The sequence below is a fragment of the Chiloscyllium plagiosum genome, unplaced genomic scaffold (assembly GCF_004010195.1).
Source record: "Chiloscyllium plagiosum isolate BGI_BamShark_2017 unplaced genomic scaffold, ASM401019v2 scaf_4404, whole genome shotgun sequence".
Lineage (NCBI taxonomy): Eukaryota > Metazoa > Chordata > Chondrichthyes > Orectolobiformes > Hemiscylliidae > Chiloscyllium > Chiloscyllium plagiosum.
Window position 1 is genome coordinate 2101 of NW_025212000.1, and position 22430 is coordinate 24530.

At 40.8% G+C, this 22430-nt stretch overlaps 1 protein-coding gene across 1 annotated transcript; it reads left to right on the top strand.

The window, feature by feature from the left end:
* Positions 1–5349: 5349 nt before the first annotated feature.
* On the top strand, positions 5350–21957 carry tmem64 (transmembrane protein 64). The gene is made up of 2 exons (XM_043685878.1): positions 5350–6796; positions 21718–21957. Exons 1-2 carry the CDS (start codon positions 6104–6106, stop codon positions 21955–21957), a joined length of 933 nt encoding a protein of 310 aa, XP_043541813.1. The 5' UTR covers positions 5350–6103.
* Positions 21958–22430: the final 473 nt, after the last annotated feature.

A 22430-nucleotide genomic window follows, 5' to 3' on the forward strand; every position in this document is an offset into this window, starting at 1 on the left:
AGGAAGCGATTGCTGGGCCCCAGGTTGAGATATTTGTAACATTGATAGCCACGGGTGCGATGCTGGAAGATTGGAGGTTGGCTAATGTGGTGCCATTATTTACAAAAGGTGGTAAGGAAAAGCCAGGGAACCATAGACTGGTGAGGCTGATGTCAATGGTGGGTAAGTTGTTTGAGTGGATTCTAAGTGACAGGATTTACATGTATTTGGAAAGGCGAGGACTATTTAGAGATAGTCATCATAGCTGTGTACTTGGGAAATCATATCCCACTAACTTGATTGAGTTTTTGAAGAAGTGACAAAGAAGGTTGCTAAAGGTAGAGTGTTGTCTATAGGGACTTCAGCAAGGAGATCAACAAGGTTCCACATCGTAGACTGATTAACAAGGTTAGATTACATGGAATCGAGGGACAATATGGATACAAAACTAGCTTGAAGATAGAAGACAGAGAGTGGTGATGGAGGGTTGTTTCTCAGTCTGAAGGTCTGTGACCAGTGGTGTGTCATAAGGATTGGTGCTGGGTCCGTTGCTTTTTGTCATTTATATAAATGATTTAGATGTGAATACAGGATGAATGATTATTAAATTTGCAGATGACACCAAAATTGATGGTGTACTGGACAGTGAAGAAGGTTATCTCAGAGTACAATGGGACCTCGATTAGGTGGGCCGGGGAGTGGCAGAGAGAGTTCAACTTAGAAAGTGTGAGATGCTTCATTATGGTAAGGCAAATTAGGGCAGGACTTACATGTTTAATAGTAGGCCCTGGGGAGTGTTGCCACGCAAGAGACCTTGGGGTACAGGTTCTTAATTCCTTGAAGGTGGAGTTGCAAGCCAGCAGGGCAGTGAAGAAGGAGTTTGATACGCTTGCCTTTATTATTCAATGCATTGAGTATAAGAGTTGGGATGTCATGTTGCAGATATTTAGGACATTGGTTAATTCACTTTTGAAATACTGTATTCAATTTTGGTCTCCCCTGTTAACGTTGAGAGGGTGCAGAAGAGATTTATGAGGATGTTGCAGGATTAGATGGTTTGAGCTATAGGGAGAAGCTGAATATGCTGAGGCTATTTACCATAAGCATCAGAGGCTAAGTGGTGGCCTTATAGAGGTTTAAGTAATCATGAAGGGCATGGATTGGGTGAATAGCCAAGGTCTTTTATTCAAGGCAAGAGAGTGGAAAACTAGAGGGCATAGGTTTAAGATGAGAGGGAAAAGATTTAAAAGGGACCCAAGAGACATTTTTTTCAAGCAGTTGGTGGTGCTTGTATGAAATAAGCTGCCACAGGAAGTGGTAGAGGCTGGTACAATTACAATAGTTAAAATGCTTCTGGAAGGCTACATAAATAGAAAGGGTTTGGAGGGATATGGGATAAGTGCTGGCAAATGGAACTAGATTAATTTTGGATATCTGGTTGATATGGATGAGTTGGTTTGAAGGGTCTGTTTCAGTGCTGTACAACTCTACAATTTTCTGACTCAAAGTGAATGCTTAGAAACTTCCTAGTATAGGCGGGAAAGACTAATCAAAAGGTCAACTGAAACATTACTACTTAATGAACAGTCATAAGCACAGCCAGTTAACTTCTTTCATTGTTCACTTGATGCACCAAGGTTAAAATAGAGATAGGGAACGAAAGAACTCATGGAAAGCCCATTGTCAGAACACCAGGTGGACATGGTCCATGATCTCCCTCACCCAAATGAAAAAGTGACAAGAGATCACAATGGTCTGTTACTGTGCATGGATAAAAGGATGTCGAGGACTAAAACTAATCTCCAGGGGGTAGATCTCAGACCCATAGAACATCAAAGCCATAAGAGACAAATTCTATTTTTTGACAATACAGTTAATGGGAAGGTCACTAGTTTTATTTGGAACGCTGACACGACAGTATTTTTGGTTTTTGCTGCGTATCTTAAACGTGAGTTTCTTCAGCCATCTAACATGCATCTTCAGTATCTTGGATCTATCCCAAAACATGTGCAAGTGGAGATGACTGCTCTTCTTACTTTCAATGGGAGATAAATCACTGACATTTGGTATATTATTACTGATCATCTTTTTTTTATTGTATGAAGGAACATTATCCACCTCTGAAACTCTTTTCACCAGTGATGGAAGAGGACACTGGAGTTTTGTCATCATGCTGTGGCAAAGCCTTCACAGGTGCTTGAGCAGTGGACATTTCTGGTGATGCGGTAGTGTCCCTCGCCCTGAACCAAGAATTCCAGGTTCAAGCCCTACCTACTTCAGAGGTGTGTTGTAACATTTCTGAAAAGGTTGTTTAAAGGTATCTATTCAAGGGACTCTAGTAAAGTGGTACTGTCCTTACGTTTGGACCAGAAGGCCTGGATTCCAGATCCAGAGAATTGTCATATGCCTGAAGAGGTTTATTGTAAATATCTTAAAATCATGCTGTAAACATAGCTGGAAGTTATTTTTCCGGTTAAAACTTTACAGGCGTTTAGTTTAATTCCAAAAATATGCAGAGAAAATCACCCCTAATTGCTAATAGAAATGAGTGTTGAAATCACAGTTTAGTCATGTGGCATCTAATAATAATTTCAATAAGGTTTTAGTCATATCTGCATGCTTTAAATAAGTAATGTTTCAAGAAATGTTACTTTGCAGATCTCTGCTACTTTTAGTGTGTCCTAAACTTTGAATATATTCTTGTTTCTCTAGCATGCTGAAGTGGTATCAACGTTACTAAACAAAAGATGTCTCATTTCGAAAATAACAAGAATGGTGTACCACTGTAGGCTATGCAACAAAGCAAGGCTATGTTGTAACTTGTCACAGAGTGAAAAGTCAATAAAGTTGTCAGCCAAAACGTCAGATAAAAAGCTGGTAATAGTTCCATGCATTCTATTCCTCATAATGTCTAGTCCCTGAAAGAGGTTCTGAAATCCATTGGCTCTACCCACACTACATTGCACAATTCAAATACTTGCTTGATTTCACACATTCTATACTCTGTAAACTTGAGGTCATCCAAAGCTCCACTGTTAGTGCCTTATTAGCAATAATAATCAAATATCATTCATGTGCTATCTGACCTGCATTGCCTCTCATTTAAAAATTTTCATAGTTGTTTCAAATTCCTCCATAGTCATGCCCCTCTCTATCTCTGTAATCTCCTCCAACTGACATTCTCTCTAAGCCATGTAGTTATAGAGTGGTTCTGACTTCCAGTTCAGGACTTTCTGCTCCACACACACTTCAGAGGTCCATGTAGTAAGAAAAAGTATCTACAGGGAATGTAGCCTCCCCCATTAGAGGTCATGTGTACTTAAATTCTGGCATCTTGTACATTTCCTTTTTTAATTGCTCCACCATTAGTAGTTGCGTTTTCAATTATCTAGGCCCAAAGCTCAGAGAAATCCTTGCTAATTCCTTCTGTATCTTATTTTGCTCCTTGAAGACACTTTCAATTACCTCTCTCTTTTACCAAGCTTTTGTTCATCTGACCCAATACAATTATTAAGCTCGATGTCATACTTTGTTTTATAGTGTTCCTGTGAGGTGCCTGAAAGTAAGTCATGTTGTACACTACATCTTTCCTCAGCACAACTAATGCTCCCAGCTGGGAAGGAGCCCGAGAGGAATAATTCACTATGCTATTTTACTCGACCATATTTTCATATGGGCTTGTTAGTTCTAATGAAGGCTCACTGGACTTGAAATGTTAACTCCATTTTCTCTTCACAGTTGCAGCCAGATCTGTTGAGTCTCTCCAGCAATTTCTGTTTCGGTTTGTAGCCAACACTGTAATGTGAAAGTAGCATCATTGCTATTCTATCCTCATAGAAGAAACTATTGTATTTTGTGCAAAGCTATCTGAGAAGGGCAAGCTTTCATCTGGGCCGTGCTGCCCTTCAAATACTGGGTCATTTCTTAGTCACAAAATAACCAGAGTTAGAAACACAGCAAGTTGAGACCCTATAAAGGATTTATATTCCGTCCCTCCTTCAATATGTATACTGAAATGGGCCGTCCTTACATCTGATCCACTCACCAGCACAAAGCTGCAATGTTTACCGTTATAATTGCTCCTTGTGGTTTCTTACTGCAGAAGCTGGCTGCTTGACAGCTCTCAAAATCCATACTATTTCATGTGCTCACTTTGGATACCATGTTTCATGTGCAAGTTTTAACTTTTTTTCACAACTAAAAAAATGATAATAGAGCTCACATAGTTATGCCAAGAATAAGGGTAAATGCCATTACAAATGCAGTTCTTGAAACAGCATTTGAGCTCAATCACACTCATCAGGTTTAGTAATATCCTCTAAGAAAGGAAATTTGCTCTAACTAGTCTGGTCATGTGACATCAGATCAAAAACAATATAATGTAGTTAACTGCTCTCTGACGTGGCTGAGTAAACAATTCAAGGTCAATAGATGCTGGCCTTGTCTATTATCATATGAAAGAATAATAGTTAACATTTCAGATTAGTGAATTTTTATCAGAGGAGCTCCCTGTATTTCTCTCGACTTTTGCTGCCAGACCTGTATAGTATTTCCAGCATTTTCTGTTTTTACTCGTAACCATTTAACTTTGCCATTGTTGGTTTGACACTACTGACACTGAGATCAGGAGTTGTTTTTAGTGCCGAGTCCATGTCCTGGTTGTGGCATTTTATTATTTTTAGGCGTATTACAATTCCAAATACAATGTGCAAATGACTTCAAATACCTAAAGTACAATTTTTAAGGAGCTGTATTGGACGATAATATTTTATGAGTTAGAAATGTATAAAATGTACAATATTGTCTTAGTTGGAATGCGGGGGAGTACGAGCATGTCGTATCATTGGACGCAAAACGTTGACTGCTTTCTCTCCATGGATACCGCCAGACTTGCTGAGTATCTCCACCACTGAAAACAACAAATGCTAGAGATCAGAGCGGGTCAGGCAGTGTCCATGGAGAGAGATCAAGTTAATATTTCCAAACGTCATTTAGGCTCGAAACGTTGGCTTACTCTCTCTCCATGGATGCTGCCTGACCCGCTGCGATCTCCAGCATTTGTTGTTTTCAGTTCAGTTTCCAGCCTCTGCAGTAATTTGCTCCTACGTTGAGTGTCTCCAGCAATTTGTTTTTGTTCCAGATTTCCAGCAATTCTCAGTTATTGGACTTTATTTTAATGCTTTATTGCTGCTGTTGTTGCATTTGTTTATCTTTCATGAGTGAGAAGAACCAAGGTCATGTATCCCAGGGAATCAATTTCTGAACAGGGGAATGCAGTCGTTCATGGGAGTCGGAGCGAAAGCCCCGTCTCGCGCGGCGGCGGGTGGAAGAGAGCCAAACTTATTTTTTTGAAAAGTGTGCGCGTGCGGTGACGCGCAGCGGTTTGAGTGGGCGGGCGCGCGGACGACGGTTGTGGCGGCGGGGAATGGAGGCTGGCGCCAGCACCAGCGCGAGGCGGCCCCACTGCAGCTCAGAAGGTGTTCCGTGAGGCTCGCGGTTTCTGGAGCCCGGGTCCTCCCGGGAGGGTGGAGGAGGAGGAGGAGGAGCTGCTGCTACTACTATTGCTGCACTGAGCGCCTGTCAGTGTTTCTCTCCCCTCCTGAGGAACCATGAGACAGGACGTGGCAGCAGAAAACCATCTTCTACTCCCCAGCTACTGCAGCTGCTTCCGCTGCACAGACACCGGGATCGTCTGAGGGAGGGAGGAAGGAAATAGAAACATCCTTTTATTTCCCCTCTCTCTATCGTTTTGTTTCACAACCGCTCGGCCTTACGGGAACATCCCCATCCCCTTTCTTTCTCTCTCCCAACCCCGTTCCCCTTATTGGTGTAACGGCTGCAGCAGCAGTCGGCCAACATTTTTAACCTTCTGCCGCTCGCTTCTGTTCGCCCCCGGTCTGCGATGCGACCCCCTTCCCCTAAATATATGAAACTATCTATCAGAAGGAATCCAGATTTTACGATTTGTGAGGTCCTTTTCTTTTCCCCTCTATTGCACCAATTCCTGAAGAGAGAGAAAATGTTTGCAGTTTGTTTTATTTTGGCTGAATAGATCGTTGGCGTGTTTTATTTTTTTTGTAGTTGGCCGGTAGACTGGACCCCCCCCCCCCCCCGTGACCCGGACATGTGGAACTCTGGCAGTGGCCCCCTGCAGATACTGAGCAAAGTGTTGAAGAAGTTGAGCAAAGGTCAGCACTGGGCGCTGAGCCGGGGTTTGCAGAGACCCTGCCCCAACTCGCTGCTGCTGGCCCAGGGGGAGGCGGCTTCCTACGAGGAGAGGGTGCAGGTGAAGCCCGAGCTGAGCCTGCAAGAGCAGGGGCTGGAGAGCGATCTGCCCATCCTTGGGGACCCCAAGGGCACCTGCCTGAATGGCTGCTGCCTGAAGAGCTTCCTGCTGGTCTGCCTGCTGACCCTGGTCTGCTTCTCCTCGCTGGCGCTGCTGCGGCGCTACCTGAAGGAACTGCTGCTATGGGTGGAGGGCTTGGACAGCTTGGTCGGGGCATTGCTCTTCGTCGTGGGCTTCATCGCCGTCTCTTTCCCCTGCAGCTGGGGCTACATCGTGCTGAACGTGGCCGCCGGCTACCTGTACGGCTTCGTGCTGGGCTTGGGACTGGTGGTGGTCGGGGTGCTGATCGGGACTTTCATCGCTCACCTGCTCTGCAAGCGGCTGCTGGCGGCGTGGGTCACCGCCAAGGTCCGGGCCAACGAGCAGCTCAGCGCCGTGGTCCGGGTGGTGGAAGGAGGCAGCGGACTGAAGGTGGTGGCTTTGGCCAGACTCACCCCCATTCCCTTCGGGCTGCAGAATGCAGTGTTTTCGGTGAGTATCCCTACGTAAAAGTCGTTAATCGGAGCACATATGACAGAGTGCTTAGACCTGTAGCATCACTATGACAATTGTGTTATCCAAAGAGAAACTACTGCAAACTTACTCAAAACAACTTATTCCTCAGAAGTAATCCACCCATGTCTTGGCATATTGCTCCCCCCACCCCCGTCTAGACAGGAATACGTCTTGCTGTCTGTTTTAAAATCAGAATCTAAGTAGCAGTTTTAGTTTAATGAAAGACTATTTTCCGGATATAATGTCTAGGGAATGAGTGCATGGATAAATTAGCGCATCCCAAGTTGCGCTTTGACTTTCAATTACAGTGCTTCACAGATAATTCTGAAACTCTTTGGCTTCCAATATCAAACAAGTGGGCAGCATGGAAGAGTATTTGTTTAATTTCCATGGAGACTTCTTGGTTCCTCCAGACTGAAAATAACTGCTGTTGATTAGAGAATGGGAGTAGTTGTACACTTAACATTGTACCGCTCAAAATTAAATTTAATTCAGACTTGTAAAACTGATACTTCAGACAGTTTTCCATTAGCTCACGATTCTTTATTCATGAGGAAATCAAACATGACCATCCAGAATCCATATACAATTATTTTTCACCCATTGTTGGCACATATGATATACTCTTAAAAGATGAAACTTGTACTTTATTTTGGTCACTTCATTTTACACACTGTGCATCTTACAAGTCTTCCAACAAATGGTCAGTAACAGGATACTGTATTGTGTTCAGTTCTGGTTGCCAGACTTCAAGAAGGATGAGGAGTTCCTTGGGAAGGCATAAAATTATGCAGAATGACATGGATTAGTGAATCTAGCTATAATGTTAGGTGGAGAAGCTAGAGTTCTTTGGAGTAAAGAGGGGATTGAGGGGAATCTGTAAGAGATGTGCAAAATTGACAGGTTTTGGTAAGATAGACAGATGGGCTGTTCCCATTATCTGATGGTTCAAGAATTAGAGGACATATTTATGGTTTTGAGCAAGAGTTAGGGGGAATAGGAGGAGGAACATATTTTGTAATGCAGACACTGGCACTGACTTGAAACAAAAATAGAAATTGCAAGAGAAAGCAAGCAGGTACTCTTGGCTAGTGACTCTTCATCAGAACCTGATGAAGTTGGCGATTGCAAGGATGGTAGGAGTGATTCCAAAAGCAAATTAGATTGGAAGTTGAGGAAAATATACCTGCAAGATTTTGTGAATTGAAAGGAAGAATGACACTGACTGGATAGCTCTTACAAGATCTGGTGTGGTCCTGGGTCAAATTGCTCTAGTGTTAAGATGACCCTAAACTGCCTGGTGAAGCAACTCTGAAATAAATACTATTTACCGCTGCGTTGGCTTAGCTAAAAATTTGGATTGCATCAGTAGGAGGTTCTGCACTTCTGTATATCCACTCTTTGTGCTTTGCATCTGATGCAGCACAACTGTAATAGATGCAGAAAATGTAAGAAGTACTCCCAAGTCTGGTAATATCTATAGAGAGAGTCAACATTTCTCTCATTAACCTGAAATGTAAACTTTGTTTGTCTTCACAGATGGTTATCTGTCTAATGTTTACACCCATTTATATTTCAGATTTACAGTATTTAGTATTTCACTTTTGCAGTATAGTTGTGGTCTATGCAAAGTCTCATTTAAAAGCATTTTAGAAACAGTTTCAGCATATGGAAAAAAACTGATGGGAAAATACAGAGCAAGTGGGCATAATTTTTAAATTACATCTGTGCCACTTCTTCTCTCTCAGGCGTGTGGAAATCTAGATCACTTAACTTTAAAATATAGATACTAATTGACAATTTCAAGATTTTTGAAATGATTTTTGTTTGTCAAGGATACTGAGGAATGTGAGCATTGGTGATTTAATAGAGTTGAGGTACAGGTTGGTCCAGATTTTGTGGTGGAGCTGGTTCAAGAGCCTGAATGGCCTATCTTACTAATACAGTGTAATTGATGGATATTTGATTTAAATGTCCCAAATGTTTTTGACCTTACTGTGTAATACATATGCAGTTTTGGCCTCCTTATGAGGAAGGATGCTCATGCTATAGAGGGAGTGCAGTGAAGATGTACTGGCTGTTTCCTGGTATAAAGGAATTGATGTATGTGGTGGCTGAATTGGTTAGGATAATATTCACTGGACCTTGGAAGAAGGAAGGGAACCTCTGAGAAACTTATAAAATTTTACAAGGACTGGATGGTGTAGATGCAAGAAGAATGTTCCAGAAGGTGGGGGAGTCCAGAACCAGATGTTACAGTCTAAGAATACTGGGTAAACCATTTCAGACTGAGGTGAGGAGAAATTTCTTCACCCAGAAAGTAGTAGATGCTAAAAATTGTATGATTTCAAAAAGGAGTTGGATATAACACTTGGGGCTAAAGAGATTAGATTAGATTAGATTCCCTACAGTATGGAAGCAGGCCATTTGGCCCAACAAGTCCACGCCAGCCCTCTGAAGAGTAACCCACCAAGACCCATTCCCTACTCTCTATTTACCCCTGAGTATGGGCAGTTTAGCATGGCTAATTCACTTGACCTGCACATCTTTGGATTGTGGGAGGAAACCCACGTAGACACGGGAATGTGCAAACTCCACACAGACAGTCACCCGAGGTTGCAATAGAACCCGGATCCCTGGCGCTGGGAGGCAACAGTGCTAATCACTGAGCCACCATGGTGCCCCAGATCGAAGGATATGGGGGGGAAAAGCAGGAGAAGGCAATTGAGTTGCATAATTGGTGATGATCATAACGAATGGTGTAGCAAAGTGGAAGAGCTGAATGCCCTACTCCTGGTCCTATTTTCTGTATTGGAAATTAATTTGAATGCCAGAATCACAGTAAGACCTGTCCAGTAGGAAGTGGTACATTTTTAGGAAGCAAGGGTTAGTTGTTCAGGGAGATGTATCAAAATGAATGTTTCATTAGTCAATGACACCTCGTTGTCATCTGTGTTCAATGTAAATGATTTTGAAAATGAGAGGAACAAAGTGAAATTTGCGGCTATGAAACCAATTTGGGAGAACACTGTAGGCATCTCAGAATGAGATGATCGAATACCAGTAGGCCTTGGGGATTAGGCTGATAAGAGGCTGATGTAATTTAATGGGACCAAATATCAGTTGAGACTGTCAGATGAATAGTAATGCAATGTAAAATGCTATGTCTGAGTGAAATTTGTGTGGTATTTTAAATTTAAGCGCCTAAATTGTATGAGAGATGTTGGAATAATTTTATTCATTCATATGATGCAGACATAATTTATTGCTCATTACAATTACCCTTAAAATAGGTGGTGTGTCTCTTATGGACTGCTGAAGTCCATGTTGTGATGTTGCTCTCAGTGCTGTTACAAAGGAAGTTCTATGATTTTGACCTAGTGACAGTGAGGGAATGGTACTTTATTTCCAAGCTATGATATCTGGTTTGGAAAGGATCTTTGGGTTAGCGATCAGTGTTTCCTTTATTCTTCCTGCCTGGGTGACTATGCAGCAGTCCATCACGTGCCATGCACTACTTGATGGTGAACTTAGTTCAGTTACCACCCTTGCTCGTAAGAAAAGAACTGACACGCTGGAAAAGTAGAAATCAAGAATCAAACCTGACATGATCAATAACATGGATTTACACCTAAAATTCACTTGTCATGAAGCTGTGCCAGAAGTTAGCCTGCTTGCTGACCTCTTGCTTCTCTCACAATTGGTGCAACTCTAATCCCCTTGCTTGCTTCCTCCCTCCTCCTCTTTGCTTATCACCCATGCCTTCACTTAACACACTGGAGGTATGGTGAGCAGGAGGAGGTTTTATATGCAATTAAGGTTTAATTATTTAATAATTTAGTTATTTTAATAATTTTTTTATAATTGTAAAGTGGCATGGTTGCCACTGATTAATAGTAATGTTAATGGCATTCCCACCACAAAAGTTTGGTGGGAGTTGAGAATAAAAAGAAAAATTATCATTCCTACTAAAAAAAAATTAGTCCTTAAAACATATTGTCTTTTTAATTAATTGGCATGCAATCTGATTTGCTCAGTGGACATCTTGGAAATGGACTGATTTCTGCTCTGTACTGTACTGCTGCAATAAACGTGAGATTTATTTTCAGTTTTCTTCTTTAAACTGGGAAGACTTGGGTGGGGAAGTTTGTAAATGGTGAATAATTTGCAGCAAAACATAAAACTGCTCCATAGGGAGCAGTGATTTACAAAACAGCTTGGTAAGAGCAGGTGTCAAATACCTAGGGATTAATGTAACCTCATTGTTGGAGAAATTGAACCTATGCGGTGCGTTCTTATCCTGAAAACATAGGTTGACTGTCTCCATCTTTGTAGGACTACATAAACTTGAATCTCAATATTATGTGTTTATCTTTAAAATTATGTAGAGTTGAATGATCCTGTTTTTGTGTGTGTGTGTGTATATCGGAAATTTGCTAATCTGTTCAGTGGCTTTGTAAAAAAAGATAAAGCATGTTTGGGCATTTTGAAGCTTTTAAGGAAACAATTTATTTAACCATACAGTCATTATAAAATATACTGGAGTTTTGAGAAACAGTATCATGGACACAGGCAGAATATGTTGGAGCTGAAAATAAAATGGATATGCTAGAATTACTGTGTGGATCAGGTGACACCAGAGGAAAATAGTTAATGAGGTTGATGCTTTGTCGTCATTTTTATGACCTGTAATGTTTGACAGCCGTTCATTAACCTGCAATGTTAACTTTGTTGTACTTTCCATATTGATGAGAAAAATATTGGCTCACACTGGCACAGAAAGTTGACACTGCTGATGATTCAATAGGTGCCAATAGTCAGAGGTCTGCATAGAGTCTGCCCTTACAAACATGTGCAGTGCCACTAACACCCAGCTCTGCTCTGTTTGGCTTTCCCGCTTCACCCTGCTTGCTACCTTCTGATTATTTTGCTCCAGACGCTTCACTACCTCCATTCACTGCCTTGCTCCCAGGGACAGTGAACAGTGAGATAGCATGGCAATAAATAGTTGGGAGTGAGGGAATGAGGAAATCATGATCCTAAGGTTGGAATCCATTTAAAGCATCTGCAAATTACTCATTTTATTGTTCCTTTTTATTGCAGGCATCTCGCTGTTGTGTTTGGCAGTGATCTCATCAGTGCTGTGAATGCGCCCCCTGCAGTTGCAGTGGTAATAGATACAACCAGTAATGGTAATCAGTTGAATTTGAAAGCTGTGGCTGTGATGGCAGAGCCTCTTTTTTTTTCAGGATGCACTTTTATAGCTAACCCATAGTTTTAGAATTGTTAATTGATGGTGTATTTCACTACATAAAAGTATCCCCACTATAGAATTGCAAGTATTTTCTGTAGGGCTACTGCTGGCACTTAAAATGTAAATTGGAATAATGTAGGAAATGGGGTAGGGGAGCGAGAGAGTGGTGAATGTTTCTTGTTGCGCTGCTGGGAATGGCACATCATTCACCTGATTTTGTTCATTAATTCTATTTCTCTCCGCTGAAGATGTCTGATAGGTTTAAGGTGAGAGTGGAAAGATTTAAAAAGGACCTGATGGATAACCTTTTCATGTAGAGGGTGTACGTGTATGGAATAAGCTGACAGAGGAAGTGATGGAGGTGGGGACATTTAAAAGGCATCTGGATGGGTTCATGAAGAGACAGGGTTTCGAGGGATATGGGCCAATGCTGGCAAATGGGACTAGGTCAGATTGGAATGTTTGGTCAGCGAGGACAAGTTGGACTGAAGGATCTCTTTCCATACTCTATGACTGTAGGACCTGTGAAGTATTTCCAGCATGGGCAATGTTCATAAATTCAAAGTTGCTACGATGCCAAAGGAGGCCATTGCACTGGCTGGCCAATGAGGTTTACTGCTTAGTGTCACCACTTGCCTTTTCCTTATACTTTTCCATGTTGTCACTCAAATAATCATCTGCCCTCTTGAGTGCCACAATTGTGCCAATTGATAGCTTCACCAGTGCATTCCAAACCTAAGCTTCTCATTTTATGAAAAAGTTATTTCTCACAGCACATTTGTTACATATGTGAATCACATTAAATCTGTCACCTGTTGTTCTCCATTGTTTCATAAACAGGAACCACGGTAGCTCAGTGGTTAGCACTGCTGCCTCACAGCACCAGGGTCCTGGGTTCGATTCCCACCTGTCTGAGTGGAGTTTACACATTCTCCCCATGTCTGTGTGGGTTGCCTTCAGATGCTCCGGTTTCCTCCCACAATCCAAAGATGTTCAGGCCAGGTGAATTGGCCGTGCTAAATAGCCCACAGTGTTAGGTGCGTTAGTCAGGGGTAAATAAAGGGCAGGGGAATGGGTCTGGGTGGGTTTCTCTTCGGAGGGGCGGTGTAGACTTGTTGGGCCGAAGGGCCTGTTTCCACACTGTAGAGAATCTAATCTAATCTATTCTGCCCTGACTCCTCATGTTTTTGAGGACTTCTGTCAGATCTTCTCTTAGATCTTAATGTTCTCCCTTCCATGCAAAACTCCCTGTTCTAGAATTACTTTCACTGGAAAGTGTTGAATCCAGTGTTTCCAGCGTTAAAAGATTAGTGAGAGATAAAACAAATAAGTAAAATTATTAATATGCAGCTACAAAAGGGAGACACAAATGTTAGGACAAGGCACCCAGAGATTGGCTTGAAAGGTGTTACAAGTGGGAATGATGTCCACATTCTGATGCAAAAGTACAGGTAATGTTACTGTTAAATTCTTCAGAGAAGCTAAGTCAGTGCTACTTGCAAATAATTATGACAAAGTTGGTATTGTATTTGTTCCATTGGACTTGACGATAGAGTAATTTGTTAATGTAGCAGAACCAGTAAGATAATTGGATTATTAAGCAGGCATTGGTGGAAATGGAAATATCTAATGGAAATAAATTTAGTTTGTGCAGTTTGTTGCAATATGACCAGATTGCAGGTAAAGTTCCCCAATTTGTTAGTTTCAGATGGGATGCTCCAAGCTGTTAAGCTTCTTGGATGTGAAGGCATGAACAGGTTCCCCATCTTACTTCACAATCCTGTTAATTGATTACAACAAGCTTAGTTTTAAAATTATCCCTACTCTGTTGGATATCTTTTCTCCCAAGACCACATGAATATATGTTTTAAAAGATGTCAATTTAACCAGGCTTTCTTTGAATAAACAAAGAGTAAATTTATTCATTATTAAATATGAGGAGAATAAATAACATTACACAGATGCGCATAGGTTTGAAATTATTGCGTCCAAAAAAATTAGTTATAAAAAAAAACTCATATCCAGAGTGGCCTGTGAATTAATTGTGAAGAGTGGATATCTAAACATTGTAGCTGTTGCAGTGGCGGTTATTGGTAGGGTTGATGTTAGTAGTTGAGCAGTTTGTTTTTGAAATTAAGCAAAAAAAAACAAAAGAACAGTTGTTTTGAACAAGGGACTCTGGACTCAAAACATTAACTCTAATTTCTCTCCATAGATGCTGCCAGTTTTTCCAGCAATTTGTTTTTGTTTCTGATTTTTAAAATTCTTGATTTTGTTGGCTGATTTGAAGTTTCCTTGTCCCTGTTTCATAGAATCCCTACAGTGTGGCAGTAGGCCATTCAGACCATTGAGTCCACACCGACCCTCTGATAAGCATCCTACCCCCATCCTATCCCTGCAACCTCCATGGCTAATTGAGCTCACTTGCACAGCCTTGCATGCTATGGATAATTTAGTATGGCCAGTCCACCTTACCTGTACATCTTTGAACTGTGAGAAGAAACAAGAGCACCTGGAGAAAACCCACAGAGAGGGGGAGTGTGTGCAAACTCAACACAGACAGTCGCCTGTGGTGGAATTGAACCCGGGTCCCTGGAACTGAGGCATCAGTGGTCACCACTGAGCCATTGCGTTGCCCATTCCTTTCTTAATTATAATTTTCTGGCAATGCCAGTTATGTTGATTTGAGTTTTCCAGGCATTGTTTCCTGAGCTGTTTATTTACATCTTGTATTGCAAAACTCTTTGGATAATTTTCATTTATTTTCATCAAACGATAACTCTGAACTTAATTGATGTTGATTGTGAATGTATGTGAAATGAATGTAATTAGAAATAGAGTTGGGTAGATCAAAACATTGCCTTCAGGATTAGAATTTCATTTGCACGTTCAGAATGAGATGAGTAGTATATCTGGTTGAAATACAATTTTGATGCTTTGAGGGTCCGCAATAGCTGTTGCATGGTTGTTATAAGGAAACTTCCCATGAAGTTGAAGTGACTCTGAATTATTTGGAGAGCAAAAACCATTATGAAAACCTAATGAAGTTATCACTGGTACAAATTATGTTTGTTGTTATGTCCAAAAATTAACTACAAATTATGTGCTAGTGTGTTATATTCCAACTTAATCTTTTTTAGACATTCTGTCTATGAAATGCTTATTTATGACTATTTTCCAATTAGTTTTATATTTTTATTATTTTTATTCATTCTTGTGGGATGTGGTATCCCTTTCTGGCCAGCTTATTGCCGACCCCTAGTTGCTCTTGAGAAGGTGGTGGTGAATTGCTTCCTTGACCTGCTGCAGTCCACAATGCCATTAAGGAGGCCCACAATGCCATTAGGGCGGGAATTCCAGGATTTTGATCCAGCGACAGGGAAGAAATAGCTATATATTTCCAAGTTAGAATCATGCATGGGCTTGGAGAGGAGCTTGAAATTGGTACTGTACGCATGCATCTGCTGTCTTTGTCCTTCGAGATGAAAGCGATCATGGGTTTGGAAGGTGCTGTCTGAGGATCTTTGAGTTTCTGTGGTGCATCTTGTCAGTAGTTCACACTTCTGCTGAATGTCGATGGAGGAATGAGTGGATGCTTGTTGGAGCTGTACCCATGCTGGCAAGTCGGGAGTATTCGATGACAGTCTGGATTTCTGCCTTGTAGATAATGGGCAGGCTTTGGCAGATCAGGAGGTGAGTTACTCGCCACAGTATACTTGCTTTTGTAGCCACTGTGTTTATGTGATGAGCCCAGTTGAGTTTTTGGTCAATGGTATGCCCCTGGATATTAATGATAGTAACACCGTTGAATGTCAAGAGGCAGTGGTTAGATTGTCTTTTGTTGGTAATGGTCAGCACCTTGCATGTGTGTAGTGCAAATGTTACTTGTCACTTGTCAGCCCAAGTCAGGATATTGTCCAGGTCTTGTTGCATTTGCACAAGGCCTGCTTTAGTGTCTGAGGAGAAGTGAATGGTGCTGAATATTGTGCAATCATTGGCAAGCATCCCACTTCTGACCTTATGATGGAGGGAAGACCATTGAAGCAGCTGAAGATGGTTGGGCTGAGGGTACTACTCTGAAACTACTGCAGAGATATCCTGGAGCTGAAATGACTGACCTCTAACTACCACAAATCTTCCTACATTTCAGGTATGACTCCAACCAGTGGAGAGTTTGCCCCCAATCCCCATTGATTTTGCTAGGGTTCCTTGATGCCACACTGGGTTGAATGCAGTCTTAATGTCAAGGGCTGTCACTCTCACCTCACTTCTGGAATTTAACTCTTCTGTCCATGTTTGAACGGAGGCTACAATGAGGTCAGAAACTGAGTGTCCCTGGCAGAAACCAAACTGGGCGTTCTTGAGCAGGTTATTGCTGAGCAGGTGCTGCTTGATAGCACTGTTGATGACACCTATGATCACTTTATTGATGATCAACAGTAGAGTGTTGGGGTGGTAATTGGCCAGATTGGATTTGTCCAGACTTTTATGTACAGGTCGTACCTCGGCAGTTCTCCTCATTGTCGGGTAAATGCCAGTGCTGTAACTACACTGGAACAGTTTGGCAAAGGGAGCGGAAAGTTCTGGAGCATAAGTCTGCAGTACTATTGTCAAAATGTTGTCAGGGCCCATTGCCTTTGCAGTATCCAGTATCTCCAACTGTTTCTTGATATCACATGGAGTGAATCGAATTGGCTGAAGACTGGTATCTGTAATGCTGGGGACCAGTGGAGGAGGCTGCGATGGATTATCCACTTGGCATTTTTGGATGAAGATTGTTGCAAATGCTTCAGCCTTACCTTTTGCAGTGATGTGCTGGGCTTTTCCATCACTGAGGATGGGGATATTTGTGGCGCTGTCACCTTTAGTGAGCTGTTTAATTGTCAACTAGATTTGGTAGAAGAGCTTGGATCTGATCTGTTGGTTTTGGGATTATTTAGTTCTGACTATCACTTGTTGCTTATGCAAGTACTTCTGTTTGGTAGCCTCACCAAGTTGTTACCTTATTTTTTACATATACCTGCTGCTGCTCCTCCTGACAGCCCTCCTGCAGTCTACATTTTTTTTTTGTTAAAATTGTTTTTGCAGACACTGCATTCTACATGTAGCCCAGTTGGTTAGTGTTCTCCTGACTCTCTGGAATTGCTGGAGAATGATCACACTAACAACAATTTGCTGTCAGTTCATATATGAGAAGAAACACTTGGCAATCTACTGACTTGATTTACAGAATTTAGGAACATTTTTGAGCAATGTGTGTGTTCCGATGCTAGCCCTATCAAAAGAGAAATAAAACACATAAATTAGGTAAATTTAACATCTATAAAATTGTCCAGTAAAGTACAATTAGTTCTTGCATTTAACCCTACTATATTCTTCTGTACACTTGAGGCTTCAGTGAGGATTGTTCAAAGCAAATAGCACAACTCACAGAACACAGAATGTGGGAGCAAAAAATGAATTTAAGATTGTAATTTCTGGATTGATGTTTAAAAATCATCAAAGCTATCAAATTCTCAAAAAAAATCACTAATCTGTCAGGAGACAAAGTACACTTTTTTTGTCCTTCCCTCCCATATGCTATATGATGTAGCCTGCATACAACTCTGATTTCACTGTAAGATTGACACACAGTTTCATGTCCTGTGGACGAGAGTAGCCAGTCATTTAATTGCAAACAATCATTGCTAACTAAACTGAAGAACAAAGTATTGGACAAATGCATTACCAATGATAGTTTTACATCAACCAGACCGTAGCAATCCTAGCCCTATTAAGGTATCCTTGCTAACTCCTGAGGACTAGTGTCCAGTTGGGAAGAGTTCCCTCTCACACTTGGGAAACAATAGCCTGATATTGTAGATATTCTTATTTTTGAGATATAAATAATGTTGACAATGCTGATTTTTAACTCTTGTTCAGTCATTTGCCGGTATGGGTGCAGCTCCAAAATTACTTGAAGCTTGACCACTATCCAGGACAAAGAAGCACACTTGACTGGCACCACATCCATTCCCTCCATCACTGATGCTCAGCAGCAGCAGTGTGCACTGTCTTCAAGTTGCATTGCAGAGATTCACCAAGGCTGTTTACGTAGCACTTTCCAAACTCACGACTACTTCCACCTGGAAGCACAAGAGCAGCAGATATCTAGGAACACCACTACCTGCCAATTCCCATCCAAGCCATTCACTGTGGTGACCGGGAAATATATCACTGTTCCTTCAGTGTTGCTGGGTCAAATCCCTGGAATTCTCTGCCATAAGGGCATTGTGCGTCAATCAACAGCACATGGACTGCAGCGGTTCAAGAAGGTAGCTCCCCTCAAAAGCAGCTAAGGATCGGCAATAAATGCTGGCCAATCAGCGATACCCACGCCCCACGGTGAATTAAATGAAAAGTCAGTTGATACAACGTACTATTTTGAACTGGTCACTGAGAAGTCAAAAGTAGTGATGTTCCTGTAAATTAAAAAAATATATAAAATGTGTGTAAAATTCTAAAGGGGTGCAGGAACAGAGGACCTCAGTGTATATGTGCACACATCTTTGAAGGCAGCAAGATAGGTGGAGGGAGTAGTACACAAAGCATACAGTGTTCCCTACTCTACTTGCTCTTAGAGTACAAGAGCAAGAAGGTGATACTGAATGTGTGCACTTGTTAGACCTCAGCTGGAGTGTTGTCTACAAATATGGGTGTCACACTTTAGGGAAGAAAGGAATGCATTGGAGAAAATGCAGAGGCAATTTACTAGAAAGGTACCAGGAATGAGAAACTTTAGCTATGAGGATAGATTGAAAAAGTTAGGACTGTTCTCCCTGTGGAGAAGACAACTGAAAGATCTTCTTTCAGTTTTCAGAGTCATGAGAGGGTAAAGTAGATAGGGTGACACTTCTGTTTGTAAAAAAACAAAACAAGAATCTGAGGCCATGGATGTGCTGTGCACATGAAATGAAGATGATGTGTTAAAAACAAAATTATGGTCACCTTCAGCTAAGTAGTTAGGCTATGCAATGTATTGCTTGAAGATGTGATGGTGGCAGGTTCAATTGAGGCACTGAAAAAGCATTAGATTATTTTTTGGTTCGTAATGATGTGCACGGAAATGGGGAGAGGCCAATGCAGGCATGATGGGTCAAAAGACATCCTATGGCACTGTAATTCTGCGATTACCTGTTATGGAGAGTACATTTATAAGTTTGTTTGAGATGAAATCGTATTGGATAAATCAGTTTTTAGTGGCAAATCCCACATGGTAGAGAGATCTACAAAGTAATTATTATTGAACTTTTATTCTGAACCTTTAACTTGCTGAGTTAGATTCTTGCTTCATCGATCTGTCAACACCAGGAATAAAAATATTTGAGCAATGTAATTTCAATTAACTCATGTGATGTGCTGAAACAATTGGCATTAAGTCTGTGGTCCTTTTAGCGGTGATCATGAATCTCTAGCCATAATGCTCAAGCTGTCTATTATTATCTCATTTGAAAGGGCTATTTGTTAGCATTTAACAATAACCCGGTTCTGTTTTACTTCAGTTGGCCACTTGCTGCTGCCTCCATGAACAAACATATGCATGTTCCACTGTTAAAAGTTGATACACGTGAACTGTCTGTAGTAGTTTTCTTTCAGCCAGGTAGTTCTGAAGGGCTGTCTTTAAATGAGTGTTGTTATTTTTTGGTGTTATTCAGACTTGCAGGGACATATCAAATATTTGGATGTACTGTTATTACTTTGAAGTTTAAAATGATGTTTGAATGACTATAATTTTTAAGCGGCGCACATTCCACAGCATTGCAGCACCTTCACGTTATGGAAGTAGTTCTATGATAAGAAAAAGAATTGTGTTGTGTCATGGGAGTCAAAATAGACCACCTGGTTCTTTCAGTCTGTTCCACCATTCAACATCCTCATGGCTGAACTCCACTTTCCTGTCTTTTCCCCATAACCCTTGATCTCCTTACTGATTTAAGAATCTGTCTCAGCCTTGAATATTTTAAATGATCTAGCCTTGACACGCTCTTTGTTGTTAAGAATTCCTCAGATTTACAACTCTCTAATAGAAGAAATTCCTATTCATCTCTGTCCTATCTGGGTAACTCTTTGCACTTAGATTACGCCCTCTAATCCTTACACACTCAGAAGTGGAAACAACCTCTCTAAATCTCCCATGTAACAATACCCCATAACAATCTTGTGTTTCAGTAAGGACTGTCATTCTTAACTCTATTGATTCATCCAACCATAGCTGGCAACCCTACACTGTGTCCCTAGACAGTTAGCTTTTAATATTTGGACCGCTGTTCCTTTCTATACATGTTTCCAGGATACGTTGCTGAACATGGGTGCAAATTATATCCAAAGTGAATATTTAATTGAGGTTCGTCATGGAAATAATGAAACAGCTGCTTAATTTGAGCATCTGATAGAGATATGTTATAATAGTTGGAATATCATTGAAACTGGATGGAAAAAAAGAGAACAGCTGTTGTGATCAGAGTTAGTTGTGGTAATGGAATATTTTACAATCCAAATCTATAAACAATCAACAAGTTCTTAGTTCTTACAGTTGCCAATAATCACTGAGCCCAAGACTGGATAAAACTGAAGTTAAGTTTATCCTGTATTGATCAAATATGCAGTGTTAGAGTTCGGATTGGTGGCTTTATAGACAAGTTACAAGCCATTTATCATAGCACTTTTTAAACTACCAGCCAGTAGGACTTTGGACTGTGGATATCTACAGACCATACCATTGAATACTGGATGATATCACAGAGACATGTGTTTTTCTTTTGGTTCATAGAATATGAGCATTGAGTGAAGACTAACATTTGTTTTTGAGAAAGGTGATGGTGAGCAGCTAAGTATACTGCAAATGAATTTATAACAGTTAGAGGGTTGCAGAATTTTGACCTTGCAATAATAAAGGGATGGTGAAATGCTGTCATAATTGGGATAGTGTGTAATTTGAAGGGTAACATTTGAAGGGTGGGAGTGTTACCATGTGCCTGCTGTCCTTGTTCTCGGTGGTAGAAGTTGTGTGTTTGGAGGTTTCTGCTGCAGATTCCTTAAAGCATTGCAGCAGTGCATCTTGTAGATAACTTGCACAGCAGTCTAACCGTGGCATCCATCCTGGATTCATTTGGATGGTTGAAATAGTTACAGTACAGGAGGAAGTTATTCAACATGTAGCATCTGTGTTGGCTTTCAGCAAGAACATTTGGCTAGTCTTGTTGTCTCCACTTTCTGCAGCCCTGCAATCTGCTTTCTCTCGAGATGCTGAGCCAATCCCCTTTAGAAAGCTACCATTGAATCTGCTTCCATTCCACACGCGCTCAATGTATTCCAGTCCTGACCATTTGCTGAGTGAAGACATTTTTCTTTATGTTGTCATTGGATCTTTTTCCAGTTTTCTGCTCTTGAACCTTCATTGGATGGCAATGTCTTCTCAGTGTCATCTTTGTAGACCAGTCATGCTTTTGAATATTCCCATCCAAACTCCTGTCAGCCTTTTCTTTGGATAAAAGCAGTTTGCTTGTCTCTAATCTACTTAAATAACTGGAAGAAAAAATCCCCAATTTGATGCAACTGTTTGTTCCTTGAAATAATAATTAATTGTATGGTTTTGCTCTTGCAGATTACAGATTTATCTCTCCCAAATTACCTTGTTGCATCTTCAGTTGGACTGCTCCCCACTCAACTTTTGAATTCTTACCTGGGAACGACACTACGTACAATGGAAGATGTTATTGCTGAGCAGAGTATCAGTGGATATTTAATATTCAGTCTGCAGGTAAGCTGTTTTGCTTGCATTATATTCTCATTAGCAATGAAAATTCTTTTGATATTATGGTATTGTGCAAAGAGGGGATTATAAAATTAATGCTACTTTAAATAAATGCCATACTACATGTAGTCATACTGTATACAAAAATTAGTGTGGCATATTAGGGGTCATTTAAGTAAGAATCCCTGTCTAAGAAAGAAGAATAATCTCTGATCTGATTGAAATCTGGTCAACAATTTGGGACAATCTTCTCTTTACCTTTTCATTTTTGGAGAATTTTGGTTTGTTTCATTTTGCCAGAAGAACCCTGGCTTGCCATCATTTTTCTAATACTTTTACAAAGCATTATATGCATCTAGGGTCAAAACATCTTCAAACAAAATATACTAGAAGCATTATATAAATGCAAGTTGTTACTCCAGCATTGGGTTCTGTTCATGTCTCATAATTCCTCTAGATTTGGAAGAAAACAGTTTTGCAAACAGTATTTTAGACTAGAACTGTGTACTCTGCAGAATATAATTTGCGTAGGACCATAGAAGTGAGTACAAAACAAGTCTATT